This window comes from Leptodactylus fuscus, chromosome 8 (genome assembly GCF_031893055.1).
Source record: "Leptodactylus fuscus isolate aLepFus1 chromosome 8, aLepFus1.hap2, whole genome shotgun sequence".
Classification (NCBI taxonomy): Eukaryota; Metazoa; Chordata; class Amphibia; order Anura; family Leptodactylidae; genus Leptodactylus; species Leptodactylus fuscus.
This window is the reverse complement of record NC_134272.1, coordinates 1,233,760-1,260,267: the sequence shown is the minus strand read 5'-3', so window position 1 is coordinate 1,260,267 and position 26,508 is coordinate 1,233,760. Positions and strand designations below refer to the sequence as shown.

The 26,508-nt window shown below is 45.2% G+C and overlaps 1 protein-coding gene across 1 annotated transcript; it reads left to right on the top strand.

The window, feature by feature from the left end:
• The first annotated feature begins 297 nt into the window (after positions 1-297).
• Positions 298-26,478, top strand: LOC142216811 (integrin alpha-M-like). Its single transcript, XM_075284844.1, has 30 exons — positions 298-337; positions 6,983-7,085; positions 7,160-7,263; positions 7,349-7,419; positions 8,109-8,223; positions 8,491-8,621; positions 9,276-9,424; positions 10,591-10,744; positions 10,827-10,977; positions 12,437-12,510; positions 13,025-13,157; positions 13,335-13,474; positions 13,756-13,890; positions 15,029-15,265; positions 15,475-15,605; positions 15,965-16,119; positions 16,402-16,553; positions 16,634-16,738; positions 17,038-17,111; positions 17,637-17,778; positions 17,866-17,961; positions 18,200-18,279; positions 18,506-18,589; positions 19,418-19,484; positions 19,616-19,723; positions 20,456-20,539; positions 20,711-20,824; positions 25,943-26,047; positions 26,205-26,315; positions 26,395-26,478. The coding sequence occupies exons 1-30, from the start codon at positions 298-300 to the stop codon at positions 26,476-26,478; spliced, it is 3,429 nt and encodes a 1,142-aa protein (XP_075140945.1).
• Positions 26,479-26,508: the final 30 nt, after the last annotated feature.

Here is a 26,508-nt window from a genome sequence, read left to right as displayed (position 1 = left end):
TTTCTTTCCCTGCAGAGCTTTGACCTCTGACCCTGCACCTGTTGGCCATTTGGTGGACGTTTGCCCCTATAAGCCCAGTACGGGCTGAGTGTGATATCCCAGGGCACTAGTGGTGCAGCCCGTAGACATAGAGCCGGCTCGGCAGTGACACCCACATCGCTGCCTGCTCACATACTCTCAGTTCTGCTAAACTTTCACACATTTTACTAATGAAGCAGCAGCAACAAGTCGTGAACCTCCAGTGCTCGCAGCTGAGACCCCTGCTCTCCCTCCAAAAACACAGGTGTGCACCAAGGCATGGAGATCGCACTTGTCTACGCACTGCTGCTGAGCCAGGGTAAGTGTCCAGTATCTGCTCTGTATCCTCTCTGTATACAATCTGCTCTGATCAGGGCAGGAATGGCGAGCACAGGTAACAGCCAGCAAAGGGTTAATATAGTAAGGATGGGGTTAACTGTGACTGCTCCACCCTCCAGATACAGCCCCAGGTTCTGGCACTATATATAGCTTGTGCACCATCACCCCCTCTGACTCTCATATACAGTCTTCTCCTGAGCTGCACTTGTAGTTTAGGATGTTTCTCCAGGGCAGTCACTACAGTCTCCTTCCCCTGTGTACCCTGTGTCACACTGCGGTCTGAGGCTGCGGTCACACTGCGGTCTGAGGCTGCGGTCACACTGCGGTCTGAAGCTGAGGTCACACTGCGGTCTGAGGCTGCGGTCACACTGCGGTCTGAGGCTGCGGTCACACTGCGGTCTGAGGCTGCGGTCACACTGCGGTCTGAGGCTGCGGTCACGCTGCGGTCTGAGGCTGCGGTCACGCTGCGGTCTGAGGCTGCGGTCACGCTGCGGTCTGAGGCTGAGGTCACGCTGCGGTCTGAGGCTGCGGTCACGCTGCGGTCTGAGGCTGCGGTCACGCTGCGGTCTGAGGCTGCGATCACACTGCGGTCTAAGGCTGCGGTCACACTGCGGTCTAAGGCTGCGGTCACATTGCGGTCTTAGGCTGCGGTCACACTGCGGTCTGAGGCTGCGGTCACACTACGGTCTGAGGCTGCGGTCACACTGCGGTCTGAGGCTGCGGTCACACTGCGGTCTGAGGCTGCGGTCACACTACGGTCTGAGGCTGCGGTCTGAGGCTGCGGTCACACTGCGGTCTGAGGCTGCGGTCACACTGCGGTCTGAGGCTGCGGTCACACTACGGTCTGAGGCTGCGGTCTGAGGCTGCGGTCACACTGCGGTCTGAGGCTGCGGTCACACTGCGGTCTGAGGCTGCGGTCACACTGCGGTCTGAGGCTGCGGTCACACTGCGGTCTGAGGCTGCGGTCACACTGCGGTCTGAGGCTGCGGTCACACTACGGTCTGAGGCTGCGGTCACACTGCGGTCTGAGGCTGCGGTCACACTGCGGTCTAATGCTGCGGTCACACTAGCGTTGGGTGACTGTTCGGAAATTACGCCCCTCATTCTGCTTATAATATCCTACTTCAGGACTCTCCGGAGATTTTGGGCAGAAACCCGTCGGACCCAATTATAGTCTGAGGTTTGCGTTTTGGGTCTTCAGGTTTCCATGGGTAACTGGACCCCAAGAATGGAAACCTGACCGCTAGTATGAACATCGCCTTACTGTGAGCCCAAGTGTCAAACATTAATATCAGGGGATTTGTGTCTTTTGTTGTCTGGAGGATTTTGGGATTATTCTGGAATTTTCTTCTGTTTTGCTCTTTGTATTGTTGCCAGTATTTCTGCCATTTACTATCTTAAGGGCCCCTCCGGAGCACTGGGCCCCCGAGTCTGTCAGGGAAGGGGGTGTGGCTTCCTATGGTGTATTATTTGCTATAGACCTAGGTACTATAATAATAATATAAGTCAGGTATCTGGTCGGCCGAACACATGAAGTCACAGAATGCCCCAGCCCGGTCTGACCTTTCAGCAGAGCCTTCAGGAGACTCGTTCCTTTCCAATTACGCCAATCTCACTCTGACCCTGAAGGTAGATATTTATTCCCAAGGGCACCTCGCCATCGTGCTCTTTACATTTCTCTACGTATACACCCCAAACTCCAGGCGGGTGTCGCGGCTCCTCCGCATTCTAGAAGAGTTGATGAATTTTCCTGATACTTTGTGGTGACCTGAACGTTGTCCTTATTACTGACTCCTCCGCTGGTCGGTCAGACTCCTCCTCTGCTTTGCTGAGGCGGCTGTGCCATGACCTTTCCAAGTTGCACCTTGTAGACCCCTGGAGGACGCTTAACCCTGCCTCGGAGGACTTTACATTTTCCTCACACAGACACCAGTCCTATTGCAGACTTGACTATATTCTTATTTCCGAACATTTGCTCCCTACCTTACCTGCCGCAGACATTGGTAACATCACTGTGTCCGACCAAGCTCCGACCTCTGCGTCATTACAACTTCCTTGCAAGCCCTTCACGTGAGACAGTCCTATATAAACTTTCCACCCCACCGTTACTGATACCCCTGATGCCTCCCTGCCTATACTGTGGGAATCCCACAAAGCCGTTGTGCGGGGGCCTCTCATTAACTTTTGCTCTAGACCTAAAAAGCATTGTGAAGCCCGTATTTCTCATCTACCGTCTAGTAGAGATGAGCGAGTAGTATTCGATCGAATTCCTCCCTGCCATAGGTATCTGTGCAAGCGGCCGAACACCAAGGGGTTAAATGCATCAAATATTCAATGTGCTTCACCCCTTGGTGTTCGGCCGCTTACATGGATACCTATGGTGGGGAGCTATTTCATTGAATACTACTCGCTCATCTCTACTGCCGAGTATTAGCACCCTTGAGATCTCAGCCAAACTTACCTCTTCTCGAACTAAGCAGGAGGAATTGTCTGCTCTTAAGAGGCAACTCAAGGACCTTCTTAACATTAGGGCGGCTAAGGCCCTCCAATCCTGCCGACATAAACATTATGTTCATAGAGTCCGAGGCTCTAGGCTCTATGGAGAGAGTGGCGCATATTGTGGTGGAATCGGCATCAGACAAAATCAATGTACGACTTCTCAAGCAGAAAGCTGGTGTTGAAAGAGTAATAAACTCCCCAATGTACATCCTTTGAATCCATGAATTGCTGCCCCCAAGATGGGCTGCTCCTACTGGTGGGGCATGATCCCGGGTGCTGGATGCCACTGACAGCCACATGGGCATGAGCAGCAATCACCCTGCTGCTTCCTCAATGGAGTAATATTGCTGAGCTCAGACACTGCGGCGTCACTCTCTGGCTCGGAGCTCGGAAATCAGGAAGGAAACAAAAGAGGCTCAAGATGGCCTGAAATACAAAAGTGGTCACTGCAATCTCTCTCAACTCCATCATGAATCAGATATCAAAACTGAGTGTCTGCCAAGCAATAAAACCAGTAACTAACCAGCTCCTGCCTGGCAGAAACCTAGGAACTGCCCAGCACCTGCCCAGCAAGAAAACCAGGAACTAACCAGCACCTGCCCGGCAAGAGAACCAGCAACTAGCCAACAACTGCCCGGCAAGAGAACCAGCGACTAACCAACGCCTGCCCGGCAAGAGAACCAGCGACTAACCAGCACCTGCCCGGCAAGAGAACCAGCGACTAACCAGCACCTGCCCGGCAGAAAACTAGGAACTAACCAGCACCTGCCCGGCAAGAAAACCAGGAACTAACCAGCACCTGCCCGGCAAGAGAACCAGCGACTAACCAGCACCTGCCTGGCAAGAGAACCAGCAACTAACCAGCACCTGCCCGGCAAGAGAACCAGTGACTAACCAGCACCTGCCTGGCAGAAAACCAGGAACTAACCAGCACCTGCCCAGCAAGAAAACCAGGAACTAAACAGCACCTGCCCGGCAAGAGAACCAGCAACTAACCAGCACCTGCCCGGCAAGAGAACCAGCAACTAACCAGCACCTGCCCGGCAAGAGAACCAGTGACTAACCAGCACCTGCCCGGCAAGAGAACCAGTGACTAACAAGCACCTGCCCGGCAGGAGAACCAGTGACTAACTAGCACCTGCCTAGCAAGAGAGCCAGCGACTAACCAGCACCTGCCCGGCAGGAGAAAGAGCGACTAACCAGCACCTGCCTGGCAGAAAACTAGGAACTAACCAGCACCTGCCCAGCAAGAGAACCAGCGACTAACCAGCACCTGCCCGGCAGGAGAAAGAGCGACTAACCAGCACCTGCCTGGCAGGAGAAAGAGCGACTAACCAGCACCTGCCTGGCAGAAAACTAGGAACTAACCAGCACCTGCCCAGCAAGAGAACCAGCGACTAACCAGCACCTGCCCGGCAGGAGAAACAGCGACTAACCAGCACCAGCCTGGCAGATAACTAGGAACTAACCAGCACCTGCCCAGCAAGAAAACCAGGAACTAACCAGAAACTGCCCGGCAAGAGAACCAGCGACTAACCAGCACCTGCCCGGCAAGAGAACCAGTGACTAACCAGCACCTGCCCGGCAAGAGAACCAGCGACTAACCAGCACCTGCCCGGCAAGAGAACCAGCGACTAACCAGCACCTGCCCGGCAGGAGAAACAGCAACTAACCAGCACCTGCCCGGCAGAAAACTAGGAACTAACCAGCATCTGCCCGGCAAGAAAACCAGGAACTAACCAGCACCTGCCCGGCAAGAGAACCAGCGACTAACCAGCACCTTCCTGGCAAGAGAACCAGTGACTAACCAGCACCTGCCCGGCAGGAGAAACAGCGACTAACCAGCACCTGCCTGGCAGGAGAAACAGCGACTAACCAGCACCTACCTGGCAAGAGAACCAGCGACTAAGCAGCACCTGCCTGGCAAGAGAACCAGCGACTAACCAGCACCTGCCCGGCAGGAGAAACAGCGACTAACCAGCACCTGCCCGGCATAAAACTAGGAACTAACCAGCACCTGCCCGGCATAAAACTAGGAACTAACCAGCACCTGCCTGGCAAGAAAACCAAGAACTAACCAGCACCTGCCCGGCAAGAGAACCAGCGACTAACCAGCACCTGCCTGGCAGGAGAAACAGCGACTAACCAGCACCTGCCCGGCAAGAAAACCAGGAACTAACCAGCACCTTCCCGGCAATAGAACCAGCGACTAACCAGCACCTGCCCGGCAAGAGAACCAGCGACTAACTAGCACCTGCCCGGCAGGAGAACCAGCGACTAACCAGCACCTGCCCGGCAAGAGAACCAGCGACTAACCAGAACCTGCCCGACAAGAAAACCAGCGACTAACCAGCACCTGCCCGGCAAGAGAACCAGCGACTAACCAACACCTTCCCGGCAAGAGAACCAGCGACTAACCAACACCTGCCTGGCAAGAGAACCAGCGACTAACCAGCACTTGCCCGGCAAGAGAACCAGCAACTAACCAGCACCTACCCGGCAGAAAACCAGGAACTAACCAGAACCTGCCCAGCAAGATAACGGCCAACTAACCAGCACCTGCTCGGCATGAGAACCAGCAACTAACCAGCACCTGCCCGGCAAGAAAACGGCTGACTAACCAGCACCTGCTCGGCATGAGAACCAGCGACTAACCAGCACCTGCCCGGCAAAAAAAACAGGAACTAACCAGCACCTGCCCGGCAAGAAAACCAGTGACTAACCAGCACATGCTAGGCAAGAGAACCAGTGACTAACCAGCACCAGCTCGGCAAAAAAAAGTCCGACTAACCAGCACCTGCCCGGCAAAAAAAAAGTCAGACTAACCAGCACCTGCCCGGCAAGAGAACCTGCGACTAACCAGCACCTGCCTGGCAGAAAACTAGGAACTAACCAGCACCTGCCCAGTAAGAGAATGGCCGACTAACCAGTACCTGCCCAGCAGAAAACAAAGAACTAACCAGCACCTGCCCGGCAAGAAAACCAGGAACTAACCAGCACATGCTCGGCAAGAAAACCAGCAACTAACCAGCACCAGCTCGGCAAAAACACGTCCGACTAACCAGCACCTGCCAGGCAATAAAACGGCCGACTAACCAGCACCTGCCAGGCAAGAGAACCAGCGACTAACCAGCACCTGCCCGGCAGGAGAACCAGTGACCAACCAACACCTGCCCGGCAAGAGAAAAGGCGACTAACCAGCATGGGTGACTAAGAAGCTCCGTGTAATTTTATAACTTATTTCTATTGACTTGAGTGGAGATGAGCTGCAGTACCAGACACAACCCATAGACAGATGTGGCGCTGTTTCTAGAAGAAATTAGTTATGTTCTCCTGATCCTAAGCAAACACTTTACACCTCGGGAGCTCAGAAATGATCTGTAAGTGAGTATGAGTAAGGGAGGAGCATAGGGGGCAGCCGAAACCAATGGTGAGCAGGGGGTGTGCCCAGGACCATAGAGCTGACTTAGCCTATAGCGCCATCGCAGTGGGTAACCTCACCACTTCATGGCGCTCCTTGGGACTGAGTTTCGGCTGATAAGATTGTGAGCAGTGGTCCTGCACCACGGGGCCCCGTGTCACACTCCTGGAGCTAGGGGTATTAGCAGGTAGTGAGTGGCCGGTCTTCGGGAGCCTGGTCAGTAAGATGCTCCTGTGGAGCACTGCTCCGGCTGTCTCACCACTCTCCATATTCTCTGTTATATGGGGTCTGTACTTGATAAGATTGTGAGGAGTGGTCCTGCACCGCGGGGCCCCGTGTCACATTCCCGGAGTTAGGGGTATTAGCAGGTAGTGAGTGGCCGTCTTCGGGAGCCTGTCAGTAGGTAACATTCTAGTATATATTGGCAGCACATACTTGGGGGCGCCGCAGCTTTCTGTATGGGAATTATTTTAAATAATTTATTATCTATCGCTCACGATCTCGGGTGCCGCGGTACTTGTGCCGGTGTTGGAGTCGTTTTCCTTGTTTGTGACATCGCTGTATCCTGGGGAGCACCCCCCTCCTCTGGTACCCCTCTTACAGATGAGCAGGGAGGGGACATAATCCTAGAGGAGGACTATGGAGGTTTAAGACCCTCATGGATGACCAGGGTGGGCATTTATTTGCTGCCCTTTTATCTTCCAGCTCTGTCTTCTGCTGCTGCCATCTTTGCGGACACAGAGCAGCCAATCATCTTCCGGAATAGTGACCGCAGTTTCGGACATCAGGTCGTACAGCTGGGAAAATGGTGAGAGAATAATCTGCAGCTTCCTCTATACAGGGGGGTGGGCATCACATGACTTGTCTGCGGTCTCATCACAGGGTCATCGTCAGCGCCCCCCGATATCCAGTGGTGACAAATAAAACTGGCCAGTTGTATCGCTGTGATCCAAGGACCACAAGGTGCTCTCCGATCCCCATCCCAGGTAAGGAAGTCCTCAGGGGATCTGAGATGACAAGTATCACAATATTGTCATGGACTTCCTTATATTTCTATATGTCCTCCTGCAGGTTCTCCAGACGATCATCACATCTCTCTTGGACTGTCTCTATCCTTTCAGGAGAAACCACTTCAGTTGCTGGTGCGAAACGTGAAGGCTCTATGTCCTTTGTTCAGTGTCGGATTGATCTGTGTAGGGCGCAGCAGTGGGATTGTTTCTAGGGGCCCTCCACCCACAGCCAGGACCCCTGCAGATCAGCTGTACTGAAATAGCATGGTGCCATGCTGCTCACCCACCATAGGATGTCCCACTGCCATACTCTGTTGCTCCTGGAATTGTTACCATTACCTGTACCCACACTGTCCTGGAAAAGCTGATCTGCAGAGGTCCTGGCTGCCGGACACCACAGGTGTAATATCGATAGCCCATGCTAAGGACAAGCCATCAATATTAGAAAGATGAATAATCCTTCAAAGACGTTGTCCAGGAATTGGAGCAACCTGTGTGGTGGCCGCGAGGTGGACTCCCTGTTCTTTGTCCTAGGTTCTTTGTTCTATGGCCTAGGTTCTTTCTCCTAGGTTCTTTGTTCTAGTTTCTTTCTCTTATGTTCTTTGTCCTAGGTTCTTTGTTCTAGGTTCTTTGTTCTAGGTTCCTTCTCTTAGGTTCTTTGTCCTAGGTTCTTTCTCTTAGATTTTTTGTTCTAGGTTCTTTGTCTTAGGTACTTTGTCCTAGGTTCTTTGTCCTGGGTTCTTTGTTCTAGGTTCATTGTTCTGTCACCATGTTCTGTGCTCTTCCCACATAATAACTTTCATTCTGTTATTTTCTCTGAGGTTTGTGGGCCAACCCTGCGGAGAACCTGTGGGAAGAACATGTATGTGAATGGTCGCTGTTACCAGCTGGATGAGCACCTGCAGGTTCAGAGATCTCTGCCCCCTTCACTCCCAGGTGGGTTCTCCTTGTAGTGTGAAGATCCAGCACTTGCTCCATATATGTACACCATCATCTCCTCTTTGGCTTGCCTCTTCTAACTTGTCTTGGTTTCCAGTTCTGGTTCCTTGTCTTCTCCTCGTCTTTCCTCATTCCTCCAGTCTTTATGGTTGTCTTACTCTGTCTCTCCTTGGGTGTCCCACGCCTCCATCTTGTCTGTGATGTCTCCACCATGTCCCTCATGTCATTTCTACATCTCCTCTTTGGTCCACCATGTCTCCCCAGACTGCTCAGTTCGTGGCCTAGACGTGGCCTTCCTTGTCGATGGCTCCAGCAGCATCGCCAGCTCTGATTTCCAGTTAATGTTGGAGTTTGTGACCACAATTATGAAGAATTTTAGTGGCAGTAATGCTCAGGTAAGGCGGTGGCGCCATCATAGTCTCTGATCCACCAATGTATGACACAGCTGAAAAGTGGGGACAGACCTCACCCCTATATAACACATAATTCATCCCCCACTGGTGCAAAATCTGCAGAATTATTAATTATAACAGCGGCCTCATCATAATTCTGGTGCCTCAGAATAGAAATTTACCCCGACCAGGGGCTGGTACAGATGTCGGGCACAACTCGCTGCCAGTTTTCTGCCATCAATAATATGACTGCTTGAGGCATACCTGCCCTGGCCCCCTTTGATCCCTGCTGTAGTCCCTCCTTGACCCTTGCCCTCCATTGATCCTCTCTCTGGCCACCTTTGGGACAGATAGGGGTGGCTTTTTGGTGCAATCAAGGTCCAATGTGCCAAACATGCACCATCTTTGCACCAGTTTTCTGGCTACTTATTGTATACTAAATTACCCCACATCATGTGTCCTGTATGTGGGATGTGTGATATGTGCGCGTGTGTTGTAGATATCATACGTCTCACGTGTCAGTGGTGTGTACACATCATGTGTCCAATATGGAATAGATTGTACATTTGAGTAGCTTTGCTGTTGTTGGGGGGCCCTTTCCTGTCAGTGTTGGCCCCTGACCCAGCGGACCCCTCTTCTCCCCTCTTGTCTCCATAGTTTGCTCTCATGCAATATTCCAGTTCATTTGATGCAGAATTTAATTTTATGAAGTTTTCAAAGATAAGAAATCCCAAAATACTCATGGAGGGGATCCGACAACAGAAAGGCCACTCAACGCAGACCTGCACCGCCATCCTAGAGGTCATGTAAGTGCCGCTCTAGGGTTCTGCCCCAGTCCGAGGCCAGGTGTGCTCTGGTGCACGAGCCACATGCAGGGGATCAGGGATTTTGGGTTGCCACAAGTTTGGGATGTATATTGGGGTCGCACCACTTAGTGCCATCCAGTGCTCTTATACGACGACACTGGCCCGGGTCACAGCTGAGGCCTGTAATTGGGACACCAAGACCCCAAAGTATAATCCAGCGAGCAATTCATTTTGTCCAAGACAAAGCTTATGCTCGGTTTCATGACAACCAAATAATTTGTTTGGATTGAACTGATTCACCCATCTCTATTTGTGATGTTCAACCCTCCGGTTCTTCTACTCTGTGATCTCCTCAGGTATAGTAAGCGGAGGCACAGAGGAGGTGTAAAGATATCCAGCACTTCTACTCACCTTGTCTCCCCTCTCCTGGGCGTCCGGTGGTCTCTCAGCATCTTCTTCAGGCCTCTTCCATCCTCTGACTAATGTCACATGCCCTGGGGTCAGCGCTGAGACCCTTGTCATTGTCACTGCACCCCTGTAATTGGGCCTCAGCACTGATCCTGGTGGACGTGATGACAGAGGCTGGAAGAGACCTGAAGAGGAAGCCCCGGAGAGGTGAGACAAGGCGTGTATAAGTGCTTGTTATCTCTACACCTCCCCCCTGCCTGGGGTCTGAGCAGACCCTACAGTATAATAGTACAGACTGGTAAACCCCAAAAGTTTTGCGTCGAACCTGAAATGTTGAAAGATTGAGTTGAATCCAGTTGCATGTGAATGGGATTCCTATTAGAATTGTCCGGACTAGTGTTATTGATGATTGATTGATTGCCCAGACTAGTGTAATAAGAAAAGCCAAGGAAGGAATTGTCTTTCTTCGCCCCATGGGCTGCGTCTATGGCTCAGTCATTGGTGCATATTCACTCACATTGGATGGGGCCACCTCGGGGCTATTTCGTTCTCCTTGCTGACATTACAGAATTACTTTATAGATTATTTTTTTCTTCTTGGCTTTTCCATGTCGGCCTCACCTGATGCTGATCCTACACCTGTATATGTATATATCAGTGCTCAGTATTACACATATGTACACCCGTCCTATCAGGGGACTTCGACTAGTGGACAGTTTAGGTCGTTGCCATCACTCACTCTCGCCTGACTATTCACAGTAAACAACTCTTTGATCCAAGTAAAGGCGCCCGTGACAATGTGGAGAAGATTCTGATTGTTATAACCGATGGAGTGTCACGTATGGATGAAACCCCTCTGGCACATTCTACTCAAGAGGCCAATAGGATCGGGGTGCGGCGCTTCGCTATTTGGGTACTTATGATTTGAGATCTTATAGACCACACAGTTATGTAGTTTGTGCTGTATACAGACTAGTCCTCTCATTGACCTACAGGTGGGCGATGTCTTATCTCGTTCCAAGGCCTACAAAGAACTGATGTCAATTGCCTCCCCGGAACCTAAAGATCATATTTTCCAGGTTACAAACTTCTCAGCATTAAGAAGTTTACATAAAACTCTAGAAGACAAAATCTTCACTATTGAAGGTAAAGTGATGACAACAAGTAAAAACCAAACAAAGTATGTGCATCAAGTCTGAAGGTTCTGCCAGTTCTAGAACTAAAACTTAATCTGCTCTCCTCCATCTCCTCTCTTCTCTCATCTTCTCTCCTTTGTCAGTCTGTTCTCCTCCATATCCTTCTCTTTGCTCAACTTCTCTCCTTTCAGTCTCTTCTCCTCCATCTCCTCCTCTTCTCTCTATCCCCAGTCTGTTCTCCTCCTCTTCTCTCTTCTTCTCTCCATCCTCAGTCTGTTCTCCTCCATCTCCTCCTCTTCTCTCTATCCCCAGTCTGTTCTCCTCCTCTTCTCTCTTCTTCTCTCCATCCTCAGTCTGTTATCCTCCATCTCCTCCTCTTCTCTCTTCATTCCTCCATCCTCAGTCTCTTCTCCTCCATATCCTCCTCTTCTTTCTTCTTCTCTTCATCCTCAGTCTCTTCTCCTCCATCTCCTCCTCTTCTCTCTATCCCCAGTCTGTTCTCCTCCATCTCCTCCTCTTCTCTCTTCATTCATCCATCCTCAGTCTGTTCTCCTCCATATCCTCCTCTTCTTTCTTCTTCTCTCCATCCTCAGTCTGTTCTCCATCTCCTCCTCTTCTCTCTATCCCCAGTCTGTTCTCCTCCTCTTCTCTCTTCTTCTCTCCATCCTCAGTCTGTTATCCTCCATCTCCTCCTCTTCTCTCTTCATTCCTCCATCCTCAGTCTCTTCTCCTCCATATCCTCCTCTTCTTTCTTCTTCTCTCTATCCCCAGTCTGTTCTCCATCTCCTCCTCTTCTCTCTTCATTCCTCCATCCTCAGTCTCTTCTCCTCCATATCCTCCTCTTCTTTCTTCTTCTCTCTATCCCCAGTCTGTTCTCCATCTCCTCCTCTTCTCTCTTCATTCATCCATCCTCAGTCTGTTCTCCTCCATATCCTCCTCTTCTTTCTTCTTCTCTCCATCCTCAGTCTGTTCTCCTCCATCTCCTCCTCTTCTCTCTTCATTCCTCTATCCTCAGTCTCTTCTCCTCCATCTCCTCCTCTTCTCTCTTCTTCTCTCCATTCTCAGTCTGTTCTCCTCCATCTCCTCCTCTTCTCTCTTCTTCTCTCCATTCTCAGTCTGTTCTCCTCCATTTCCTCCTCTTCTCTCTATCCCGTCTGTTCTCCTCCATCTCCTCTCTTCATTCCTCCATCCTCAGTCTGTTCTCCTCCATATCCTCCTCTTCTTTCTTCTTCTCTCCATCCTCAGTCTGTTCTCCTCTTCTCTCTTCATTCCTCCATCCTCAGTCTCTTCTCCTCCTTCTCCTCTTCTCTCTTCATTCCTCTATCCTCAGTCTGTTCTCCTCCATCTCCTCCTCTTTTCTCTTCACTCCCCCATATACATTGTCCTCCTTTGCCTTCTCATCTGTCTTTCTTCCTCCATAGTTTCATTTCTTTCTAATTATTCTTTTGTCATTCCCATCTTATTACCAGGTTTGCAAACTGTAAGTGGAGACAAGTTTCAGATGGAATTGTCTCAAGAAGGTTTCAGTGCACTGTTGACAATGGTGAGTCTCCATTCAGTGCACCTCGGACACCTCTGTGATAGAATAAGAAGTCTCTACTGTATGTTGTTTTTTTCTACAATAGGTGTCAGTGGTTGATAATTCCGTTGTATTGGCATTTATAGCCAGGCCAAGCCAAGCATGAAGTGACCCGCAGAGATCTCTGGCTTCACATTTTTAGTGTTGGAAATTGGCTCCTGTTCACATGTCTGTGCAGTCATCTCCACACTGATAATGGCACATGGTGCAAAATAAACCAAGCAATAGGTGAAGTCACACACGAGTCTGTAGAGTACACGCAGCATTGCCAGGCTGTCCGCTCTAAGCTTACTCACTATTGTCTATAGACTAGATCTCCGACTATCAGGAAGGGTTAGTAAATCTGCCCCTACATTGTTTCGGCCTCAGCACGGTCCAGGCAGTGTCAGAAGATTTTGAATTTCTGAGTCTGGTGTTTGGAAAACTGGAAATCAATCAGAGAAAACACCTTGTACTAATAGTGGTTTCTATTGCTCAGGATGGGGCAATCCTGGGGGCAGTTGGAGCAAATAACTGGGCAGGAGGAGCATATAGCTACAAGAATGGTCAGGACAAGGCCACATGGATAAATGCCCCAGAGGACGGCACTGATATGAAGGCCTCCTATATGGGTGAGTGGGGTACATAGGGGTGCCAAGTAATATGCAATATAAGCCGCTCTGCATAACATAAGGCGACCCATGTAACATAATACAATTGGTGTAATATAAGATGACCTTGTGATATAAGATGAAGATACGTCTTGATTATCAGATCTCGGCACTTACTCTTGCTTTTGTATTCACCAGGTTATGCCATACAGCAGGTAAATCAGGATCTGATTGCCATTGGAGCCCCAAGATTTCAGCATCTGGGGAGGGTCTTCATCTATAGAAGAAACCCAAACCCCGTCCATTGGAGTCCAGTGGCCTCCGTCACAGGAGAGCAGGTAATTGTAGTAATTATACTGACTATACAAGATGGCCGTTACAGATACAGAAGAGAGAGGTCTCTCATCCATGATGAAGAAGGTAAGAATAAAACCAAAGCTGTCCAAGGCGGGAAATACCAGATATTCACAGGACATGTAGTAAGCGGAGTAGTCAGGGTCATATATATAGAGTAGTCAGGGTCATATATGCAGTAGTCAGGGTCATATATGCAGTAGCCAGGACTCTTGTCATTGACTGTAGCTTCAGGTAACTATCCCCTGATGTTTTGATCTTTCAGATTGGGTCGTATTTTGGTTCTGTACTGAATTTTCTCCATCTGAACTCCTCTTCGTCTCTTCTTCTGGTCGGGGCTCCGACTCATTTTTCTGCAGACTTTCCAAGTGGTCTGGTTCATTTGTGCCCTATCACAATGGTGAGTCCTTGACTACAGTGAAGTGATTGATGGAAGGTCCCCAGTGCGAGGGCAATGGTCACATACTGTTATCTCATAGCCTACCCTGCAGGCAGTGATATTTTGTAGCCTGCCATCCATGTGGTGGTATCTCTTAGCCTGCCAACCAGGCGGTGGTATCTGTAGCCTGCCATCCATGCGATGGCATTTTGTAGCCTGCTATCCAGGCGGTGGTATCTTGTAGCCTGCCATCTATGCGGTGGTATCTCTTAGCCTGTCATCCATGCGGTGGTATCTCGTAGCCTGCCATCCATGTGTGTGGCATCTCTTGGCCTGCTATCCATGCGGTGGTATCTCATAGCCTGCCATCCATGTGGTGGCATCTATTAGCCTACCATCCAGTCGGTGGTATCTCATAGCCTGCCAACCAGACGGTGGCATTTCTTAGCCTGCTATCCAGGCGGTGGTATCTTGTAGCCTGCCATCCATGCGGTGGTATCTCGTAGCCTGCCATCCATGCGGTGGCATCTATTAGCCTACCATCCAGTCGGTGGTATCTCATAGCCTGCCATCCAGGTGGTGGCATCTGTACAGTGTAATGTTGAGTACTGATGCAGGAGATGCACTTGGTAGATTCTGGTGACTCAACATCAGAACGTCTAGGATTGACGGCAGCAGATACCAGAAATAGAGTAAAGGTCTAGAGATCTTCTTGTGAGGTGCAGTGATGGACTCAGGACCCGCGACAAGTGTTAGTCGTATTGTACAGCTGATATTCTTGTTGTTGTCTGTTGTTGCAGTGGTTGAGATTGGAGAAAACAACCAATTCTTCTCGTCCTTTCACCCCAGAGGTTCCAGGTGGCGCCATAGCTAATGGTCTCTATGGGTTACCATCTTAGTACCCCCTTATTATGTACAAAATTGTTATTGCTGTGTTTGTTACGACCACGTCATAAAACTCGCATGGTGAATGTAAGAATAGATGGTTTTGTTTATCGCACCTCAAAGAATATTTTTTTTAAAAAAAAGGGTTAAAATGTTCCTTAGACCCTCCAGAAGTCTCACACATTGGACTTAGGGTCGAGAGGTGACTTGTAATAATTTGCATGCGCTGTCTTTTAGCTTCCAGTGTAAATTATTACGTCTTTGGTCCTCTTAGGTAGAGGATTCTCATGTCCACAGTCACACAAATATCACCTTCACATGTCTACGGACTCTTCATGGCGACGGCGCCCAAGCGTTGGGCCATTTCGGTTCTGCTATCTCCATCCTTCCAGACGTGACTGGAGATGAGTTACCTGACCTGGCAGTGGGCGCCCCCTGTGAGGATAACAATCAGGGTGCCGTTTACATCTTCCTTGGCCAAGATGGAGGCTTTAAAACTTCTTATACACAGGTGAGAAAAGAGAGAGGACTAGAAGACCTAAGGGCGTTACATCGGAGAGGAGTGGATGCCACTGACAGCAGGTCTCACACATGGACAGGAAGCAACATCTGACATCAAAGAGAAAGTTGTCGAGACATGGTGAACACAAGTTGTCAGTGCATTGAGCAAAGTACGAGGCTATACCCATGAGTGCCACAGGTCTCTTCTTTCTTCCGCAGCGTATCCCTGGTCAGAGCGTCAGTAGAAAGTTAATGAACTTTGGAAGATCAGTGACTGGAAATGTAGACCTGACAGGGGACAATCTCCCTGACCTGGTTGTGGGCGGTGAAGGTCAAGTTGTCGTCCTGAGGTAAGAGGGTAGAGGTGTTGGGAGAACTTCTGCCTCTTGTCTTACGTCTTGTGATGCTTGCTACTGCCCTGTTTCATAACCTCTCAGGAAGGTGAGTTGTAGAATCCTATCACACCTGCTATCTCAGCAGACAACATGGCTGTAGACAAATAAGTAGCAAAAATGACTGGTCAAAGACTTCCAAATGTGCAGCCTGTGAGTGCGGAGGCAGCAAGGATTCCCAATTATTATGTAATAACAGGGACATGTTGTTGGGGTTGGCCAACTGTGATGTGATCTGATTCTTCGCACCTCTTCTGTCTACAGCCAGTGGTGGACCATAGTGACTTCTAACCAGGCATTTTGAAATCTTCCTCTAGATCCCGTCCTGTCCTGGGTGTCTCTGTCTCCATGACATTTAAACCTAGTGAGATTTCCCACACACTCTATGAATGTGCAGATCATCACAGACCAGGACCAGTGACCACATTGACCGTGTGTTTCACCATCCACATAAAAAGTAAAGCTGTATCTGGTAAGTGAACATAGTGTCCCTTATGATCTAACTTTATACAATGAGGGATGGAGGTCTCAATGGAAGGCTTGAAGACATCTGTGAGAATGGCCAGGTCTGAGAGGTTCTGAGCAGGGTCTACAATGAAGAGGTCATAGTGGCGAGATCAATCTCTCTGGTACACCCACTGCGTGTGCACAGGCAGGTCACAGAGGAAGACTATGCTTCTAAACCATAGACATTAGGGTTATCAAGTTCTCTGGCCACTGTGAAATCACAAGTTCTTCTCAAACTCTTTGGCAGGTGTGAACTTTGGGCAGCTGATATACAATGTTCTTCTAGATGTTGGTCGCACTAACACACGAGTCCATTTCTCCAATGCCGGTCGATCCATCAATAACACGTTGATGCTACATCAAAGAGACAATTGTCATCATCACTCTATTGATCTACCTGTAAGTTTTTCTGGACCCTGCTAGGTCCTCACACTGTGACCATGACACGACTCTCATGTTTTCTCCTGCCTCTCTCTCAGGAGTGTGTGGAGGACTCTCTAACTCCTCTTCGAGCTGCCCTAAATTATTCCTTGATTGGAAATCCCGTCCTGAGTGAGGATTCCCCAAGCACCCAGATAAGAGAGGTATGATGGCCACACAAAGGGACAGTTGGAACCATTAGCCTAATCCTTACGTTCTTCCAAAGAGTGAACCTCCAACTAAGTAGTTCATAGAAGTTACCAGATTATCCAGAACTGTTCCGTGATCGTTGATGGCCTCAAACTGCAACTACAGAGTCATTCTGAAGATAGTTTGGCTATGACTATCATTATGGACCTTGTATGTCCTCCAGTGTACCTCCATACTGGTCTTATCTAGCCATCAATCACCATCTCTCCAGCATCTAACTTCCGGGTCACACATTGACACTTTCTCTTTTCAGATCTCATTTGAGAAGAACTGTGGTGGAGATGGTGAATGTCAAGATGATCTGCAGGTGAATCTGACATTCAGCAAGTAAGGAAGAAACCCTCTGTCTGAATGGTTACCAGAATAATTGTCCTCTTAGCTTGGTATAAATACCGTCACTAGTGCCAAGTGACCTTCTCAACCAATGACAAGACGTTAATGGTTGAGTCCATTGTCTACTCAGAAAATACTTTGAGTAAAGTCGACCAACGCCAAGGAGACATAGCACTTGACTTAGGTCACAGACATCCAAATAAAGCTAGGCAGGTGGTAGGTAGCTAAGCTGTCACATAGCCAATGGGTAGTCAGACATAAGCTAGACTGGGCAAGGTGGTCGGTCATTAGGCAATCATTATGGACAGTCAGAAGATGTAGAAGAAATCCCAAAGCATCAGATACAAGACACGAACACTTGATATGTATTCCAGGCTTCTCTTATATCCAGGTACTTGTGGTGCCCTCTGATGGGGGGATTTGTAAACAATTCCTAGTATGCTATGGTCCCTGAAATGTACAACCTGCTGTAGATAGCCGTGCCAATCTCCTCTTGAAGGATTATGTCTATCGTTACAGTCTCACTCAGCTGGTGGTTGGCTTATTTCATGATGTCAATGTTACAGTCTCAGTGAAGAACCTGGGGGACGATTCCTACAATACTCGTGTTCTGATACCCTTCCCCTCTGGTTTGTCTTATAGAAGGGTGGCCATCATTGAGGTATGACTTGATCTGTCAGCCAGGTGTTGCCCGGGGATTCCCCCGTTTGCCAAACTAGAGATTAAATCTTTATTGTGTATCTTGTAGAGCAACAAGCGAGTTATAATTACATGTTCGACAGAGGAGAACCAGAGGGTGGTGAACTGTGGAGTCAACAGACCTCTCTTAAGACCCAACACTATGGTATGGACAAAGCTCTATATACTCCCATGTACGGACTGCTGAGGTAATAACGGCCATAACCTTTGATACAGATCATTTTTGCTAGGCCCGATCCTCTTGCCAGGCCTGCATTTTTAGATTTGAGTCCGTATTTGTTCTAGAACTGAAAATAACAAGATAATTTCATGGCCGCTTCTAGTCTTACAGATCTACTATCGTCGGTGCAGACAAGGTCACGCATGCTTTGTGTCTCTTTCAGGTTGTGTTTTTGGTTAGTTTTCATGTCGCTCCAATGGCAGAGCTGGGAAACGCGTTAACTCTGACGGCCAGTGTGACAAGGTAACTACCAACCACATCTGAACAGCAGAGCAGGGCCTCCGACCCTGGCAATATCCTGGAGCGTCCTTCAGAAACTTTTACCGTAAGGTCTCTCCGGCCTAGTCTGCAAATCCTACAGCGTTCACCAGAATCACAGACTAGACATACATCTGTAGGCCATTGCGGAGCGTTATCTCCACCGATTAGAGTTGTTCTTGGATGGTTTCACCTTCTTCTCTCTACACAGTGATAATGGAGGACCTTCTAATCAGCTAATGACATCCTCATCTGGAATTGGTGTGTTGTACTCAACCTACGTGACTGTCAGCAGGTAAGCATTAAGGACGTTTGACTACTGTGGGTCCTGCACCATAGTGGGCTCTGTGTCAGCGATTCATAAGGCAAAACAATGGTCAGCCAGGTAAGAGAATAAGTATTGGTGGACGCAGAACAAGCTAAATGTTCTCTCAAGTTATGTTCTGCTCCCTGAGGCATGACCTTGTACACCAGGGCCTAGATGTAGGAGGTCTCCATCATCTCCTGGGCCCAGAGTCTTATCACACTATGGTACAAAGATAAGAACACCCAACGTGTACAGTGCCTCAGAATATGTCAGACATTGACTATATCCTCTGTCTTATGGCTGCTCGTACTAGGACTTTGTTCCCAACTTACTGCGATTTAGGTCCAAGTATTGTGGCCTTAACACAGATGCAATTATGTGACCACCTGACAACCCAGAGAGAAGCCAAGTCCTCAGGCTACAGTGATGGGACGTATGGGAGGTCTCTATGGAGCTCTAATAGTGGCCGACGATCTGCCATGTAGATGCTGCGGATGGTCATTGACCAATGGAAGACGTTAGCCTGCCTATAGGAGATCAGCCATACAGGACAGATTTGGTCATCTATTGGTAAAAATACCAATTACGATCAGCTGATTGTGTCCGATCCTCATACAACATGCACTTCTAAATAGACAACTGGGCGGGGCACTTAGTTGTTGAAGGCGGTCAATAAGGCTCACTATACACTTTAGATTTCAGACATACAGCTCGAACACTGCAGGTTCATTGGCCGATAGAGCTCTATTGGTCCAAACGGCCGACTTGACCCTAATGTGTTTGGCCACCTGACATCAAGTTCTAAATCCGTTTCAGGCTTGAAGAAAGCAGCAAATACCAGAACTTTTCTTCTTCAGACTCCACCATTAGCCACGTGTACAGGGTGAGTACATACATGTCAGAGCGCTACTGTCAACGCAGGTCACAGACTGGGAGCCACGGGCGTTAGACGTCAAAAGTAATCCCATAAATGCTCTGCATTGACTGTATAGTTACGGCCACTCTCTCCTGCAGGTCATTAATCTGGGCCAGCGCCGGCTTCCTCTCTCCATCATATTACTAATTCCACTCCGACTGGGGAATGCTTCAGTATGGAAGAACCTGAACATCTCCAGTTCACAGGTACAGATCCTGGTTCTCCATACTCCATGCTGGGAGACTAAGCCTCTGCGTACAATAGTCAATGACTGATGTCTTGGTCACTTCATGGATTAGTTAAGACAACATCAGATGGGTGAAGGCTCCTTACAGGTCTGAGAACATCCCAAACCTTTAACCCTTTGCCCTCCTTTAAGTGCACATAACCCTTTGAACAGCCCAGATCGGTGGGAATATAGAAGATGTCACCCAGCTGTAGACAACTTTACCTTAGGTTGTCGTAATGGATTTGTTAACCCCAATTTACTAAAGCTCACATCAGATGATCGCCAACTTCGACAGGGCCATCCAAGTAGCTGATGTCTATGAGGTCCTCCTGACTCTCCCCTGAAGGTAGATGTTGGGTTGGATCACACTTGCCAAATTTTTTCCAAACTCGGGAAGACTATCCACCACTGGAGGAGTCTGGCAGCATCTTCCTTGACTTTGACATTCGGTAGATCTGTAGCACTCAGCCGAGCATGCATGTGTGTAGGAAAGTCCAGAGAGTTCGCTCTCCTACGTCTATACCCAGCATGGGCTTTGTGGATTAACCTAAATCTAACTTCTCTTATCCACCCACCCAAGCCCCACTGGTTTGTAGATAAGTGATGTGACCTCTGCTGCGGTCAGGTTTATGGTAGCGGTAGGGCGATGGACCATTCATTATCCACGGGTAACCCCAGAGGTGACATCTCATCTCTTGTGCCCTTCCAGCCAGAACTTTCTACCTGCTCCACAACAGAAAACACATCTGGAGCCGAGAATGTACGAGAGATGATGAAAGTAAATCCAGTTCTGGTAAGTATCAGCCGAGACAATTTCCTGCCTTCAGGTACAAGAACTGTTCATAGGAGATGGATTCATTCATTGTTGTAGCAATTACAATATGGAGAGGACAAGAAGATCAAATCCTACAGAAGAGGCCAACAACAAACCGTCCTGAGTCCTAACCACTATCTCTTCTCTCAGAACTGCTCGGTTGGGACTTGTCTCAGAGTGACCTGTAACATCAACGTCCTGGAGGTCGGGACATCAGTAACCTTCAGTATCAGTGGGGCAGTGACCACTGACTGGAGCACAGAGGTGAGGGTGCAATAAATACCGCATAGTATAGATGAGGAAGAGCAAAGACAGTGTGAATGGCAACTAACAGCAACATCAAATGGAGGAATCCCGCAAATCAATAAAAATTCATAATCCTACCTCCTATGTACAAGAATAGAACTACTATAATACTGCTCCTATGTACAAGAATATAACTACTATAATACTGCTCCTATGTACAAGAATATAACTACTATAATACTACTCCTATGTACAAGAATATAACTACTATAATACTACCTCCTATGTACAGGAATATAACTACTATAATACTACTCCTATGTACAAGAGTATAACTACTATAATACTACCTCCTATATACAAGAATATAACTACTATAATACTACCTCCTATGTACAAGAATATAACTACTATAATACTGCTCCTATGTACAAGAATATAACTACTATAATACTGCTCCTATGTACAAGAATATAACTACTATAATACTACCTCCTATGTACAAGAATATAACTACTATAATACTGCTCCTATGTACAAGAATATAACTACTATAATACTGCTCCTATGTACAAGAATATAACTACTATAATACTGCTCCTATATACAAGAATATAACTACTGTAATACTACCTCCTATGTACAAGAATATAACTACTATAATACTACCTCCTATGTACAAGAATATAACTACTATAATACTGCTCCTATGTACAAGAATATAACTACTATAATACTGCTCCTATGTACAAGAATATAACTACTATAATACTACCTCCTATATACAAGAATATAACTACTATAATACTGCTCCTATGTACAAGAGTATAACTACTATAATACTGCCCCTATGTACAAGAGTATAACTACTATAATACAACTCCTATATACAAGAATATAACTACTATAATACTACTCCTATGTACAAGAATATAACTACTATAATACTGCTCCTATGTACAAGAATATAGCTACTATAATACTGCTCCTATGTACAAGAATATAGCTACTATAATACTGCTCCTATGTACAAGAATATAACTACTATAATACTGCTCCTATGTACAAGAATATAACTACTATAATACTGCTCCTATGTACAAGAATATAACTACTATAATACTACCTCCTGTGTACAAGAATATAACTACTATAATACTACCTCCTGTGTACAAGAATATAACTACTATAATACTGCTCCTATGTACAAGAATATAACTACTATAATACTGCTCCTATGTACAAGAATATAACTACTATAATACTACCTCCTATATACAAGAATATAACTACTATAATACTGCTCCTATGTACAAGAGTATAACTACTATAATACTGCCCCTATGTACAAGAGTATAACTACTATAATACAACTCCTATATACAAGAATATAACTACTATAATACTGCTCCTATGTACAAGAATATAACTACTATAATACTGCTCCTATGTACAAGAATATAACTACTATAATACTGCTCCTATGTACAAGAATATAGCTACTATAATACTGCTCCTATGTACAAGAATATAACTACTATAATACTGCTCCTATGTACAAGAATATAACTACTATAATACTGCTCCTATGTACAAGAATATAACTACTATAATACTACCTCCTGTGTACAAGAATATAACTACTATAATACTGCTCCTATGTACAAGAATATAACTAGTATAATACTACCTCCTGTGTACAAGAATATAACTACTATAATACTACTCCTATGTACAAGAATATAACTACTATAATACTACCTCCTATGTACAAGAATATAACTACTATAATACTACCTCCTATGTACAAGAATATAACTACTATAATACTGCTCCTATGTACAAGAATATAACTACTATAATACTGCTCCTATGTACAAGAATATAACTACTATAATACTGCTCCTATGTACAAGAATATAACTACTATAATACTGCTCCTATGTACAAGAATATAACTACTATAATACTGCTCCTATGTACAAGAATATAACTACTATAATACTGCTCCTATGTACAAGAATATAACTACTATAATACTGCTCCTATGTACAAGAATATAACTACTATAATACTGCTCCTATGTACAAGAATATAACTACTATAATACTGCTCCTATGTACAAGAATATAACTACTATAATACTACTCCTATGTACAAGAATATAACTACTATAATACTACTCCTATGTACAAGAATATAACTACTATAATACTACTCCTATGTACAAGAATATAACTACTATAATACTACTCCTATATACAAGAATATAACTACTATAATACTACTCCTATATACAAGAATATAACTACTATAATACTACTCCTATATACAATCATATAACTACTATAATACTACCTCCTATGTACAAGAATATAACTACTATAATACTACTCCTATATACAATCATATAACTACTATAATACTACCTCCTATGTACAAGAATATAACTACTATAATACTACACCTATGTACAAGAATATAACTACTATAATACTACTCCTATATACAATCATATAACTACTATAATACTACCTCCTATGTACAAGAATATAACTACTATAATACTACTCCTATATACAATCATATAACTACTATAATACTACCTCCTATGTACAAGAATATAACTACTATAATACTACTCCTATATACAAGAATATAACTACTATAATACTACCTCCTATGTACAAGAATATAACTACTATAATACTACTCCTATATACAATCATATAACTACTATAATACTACCTCCTATGTACAAGAATATAACTACTATAATACTACTCCTATATACAATCATATAACTACTATAATACTACCTCCTATGTACAAGAATATAACTACTATAATACTACCTCCTATGTACAAGAATATAACTACTATAATACTACTCCTATGTACAAGAATATAACTACTATAATACTGCTCCTATGTACAAGAATATAACTACTATAATACTGCTCCTATGTACAAGAATATAACTACTATAATACTGCTCCTATGTACAAGAATATAACTACTATAATACTGCTCCTATGTACAAGAATATAACTACTATAATACTGCTCCTATGTACAAGAATATAACTACTATAATACTGCTCCTATGTACAAGAATATAACTACTATAATACTGCTCCTATGTACAAGAATATAACTACTATAATACTGCTCCTATGTACAAGAATATAACTACTATAATACTGCTCCTATGTACAAGAATATAACTACTATAATACTGCTCCTATGTACAAGAATATAACTACTATAATACTGCTCCTATGTACAAGAATATAACTACTATAATACTACTCCTATATACAAGAATATAACTACTATAATACTACTCCTATGTACAAGAATATAACTACTATAATACTACTCCTATGTACAAGAATATAACTACTATAATACTACTCCTATATACAAGAATATAACTACTATAATACTACTCCTATATACAAGAATATAACTACTATAATACTACTCCTATATACAATCATATAACTACTATAATACTACCTCCTATGTACAAGAATATAACTACTATAATACTACTCCTATATACAATCATATAACTACTATAATACTACCTCCTATGTACAAGAATATAACTACTATAATACTACACCTATGTACAAGAATATAACTACTATAATACTACTCCTATATACAATCATATAACTACTATAATACTACCTCCTATGTACAAGAATATAACTACTATAATACTACTCCTATATACAATCATATAACTACTATAATACTACCTCCTATGTACAAGAATATAACTACTATAATACTACTCCTATATACAAGAATATAACTACTATAATACTACCTCCTATGTACAAGAATATAACTACTATAATACTACTCCTATATACAATCATATAACTACTATAATACTACCTCCTATGTACAAGAATATAACTACTATAATACTACTCCTATATACAATCACATAACTACTATAATACTACCTCCTATGTACAAGAATATAACTACTATAATACTACCTCCTATGTACAAGAATATAACTACTATAATACTACTCCTATGTACAAGAATATAACTACTATAATACTACTCCTATATACAAGAATATAACTACTATAATACTACTCCTATATACAATCATATAACTACTATAATACTACCTCCTATGTACAAGAATATAACTACTATAATACTACTCCTATGTATAAGAATATAACTACTATAATACTGCTCCTATGTACAAGAATATAACTACTATAATACTGCTCCTATGTACAAGAATATAACTACTATAATACTACTCCTATGTATAAGAATATAACTACTATAATACTGCTCCTATGTATAAGAATATAACTACTATAATACTGCTCCTATGTACAAGAATATAACTACTATAATACTACTCCTATATACAAGAATATAACTACTATAATACTACCTCCTATGTACAAGAATATAACTACTATAATACTACTCCTATATACAATCATATAACTACTATAATACTACCTCCTATGTACAAGAATATAACTACTATAATACTACTCCTATATACAATCACATAACTACTATAATACTACCTCCTATGTACAAGAATATAACTACTATAATACTACCTCCTATGTACAAGAATATAACTACTATAATACTACTCCTATGTACAAGAATATAACTACTATAATACTACTCCTATATACAAGAATATAACTACTATAATACTACTCCTATATACAATCATATAACTACTATAATACTACCTCCTATGTACAAGAATATAACTACTATAATACTACTCCTATGTATAAGAATATAACTACTATAATACTGCTCCTATGTACAAGAATATAACTACTATAATACTGCTCCTATGTACAAGAATATAACTACTATAATACTACTCCTATGTATAAGAATATAACTACTATAATACTGCTCCTATGTATAAGAATATAACTACTATAATACTGCTCCTATGTACAAGAATATAACTACTATAATACTACTCCTATATACAAGAATATAACTACTATAATACTACCTCCTGTGTTCACACTTGGGGTCTGTATGTTGGTTGCAGTCACTTGATGATGTCATGTGGGGGTCAGTGATGCGGGTTATTCTTCTTTGATGTCAGGCCGTAGTGCGGAGGATGTCGCTCCAGACTTCAGCAGAGTTGGTGTATGACAGTCGGATCTTCCGGCACGTTCTGCAGCAGGAGTGGCGCTTTGTCCAAGCTCAGGTACCAGATGTGTTGGGGAGGGGGCACATTACAATCTCCTGCTGGAGGGGGGGCAGGGGTTGGTGATGACCCTCCACTCACATTGATAAGAACTCTGGGGCGCCCCCGCTGTACATGATAACAATTACACTGCACTCCCCCTCCCCCTCTGTTGCAGGCGGAGACCACACTGGAGATCTTCAGCAGGTACGACTATTACCCCCTGATGATCGGGAGCAGCGTGGGCGGTCTCCTGTTGCTGTCAGTCATCACTGCAGGGCTGTACAAGGTGAGTATGGACGCCTACTGCACCACAGCAGCACAGAGGATTTGCAGAGCACTACTTACCCCATCCCCTTTACTTCCAGCTGGGATTCTTCAAGCGCCAGTACAAAGAGATGCTAGAAAACCCTGAAGAGGCGGAGCCTGCGAGCAGCGGAGCGCCGGCGTGAGGACGACACGGAGACGCCGCTCTCATATAC

Bases quoted from the DNA above. Each gene is read 5' to 3' on its own strand.
- LOC142216811 (XM_075284844.1), top strand. From the start codon at position 298: ATGGAGATCGCACTTGTCTACGCACTGCTGCTGAGCCAGG. The intron at 7,264-7,348 runs GTAAGGAAGTCC...GTCCTCCTGCAG, and splicing joins CTCTCCGATCCCCATCCCAG to GTTCTCCAGACGATCATCAC. The intron at 16,739-17,037 runs GTATGATGGCCA...TTCTCTTTTCAG, and splicing joins CAAGCACCCAGATAAGAGAG to ATCTCATTTGAGAAGAACTG.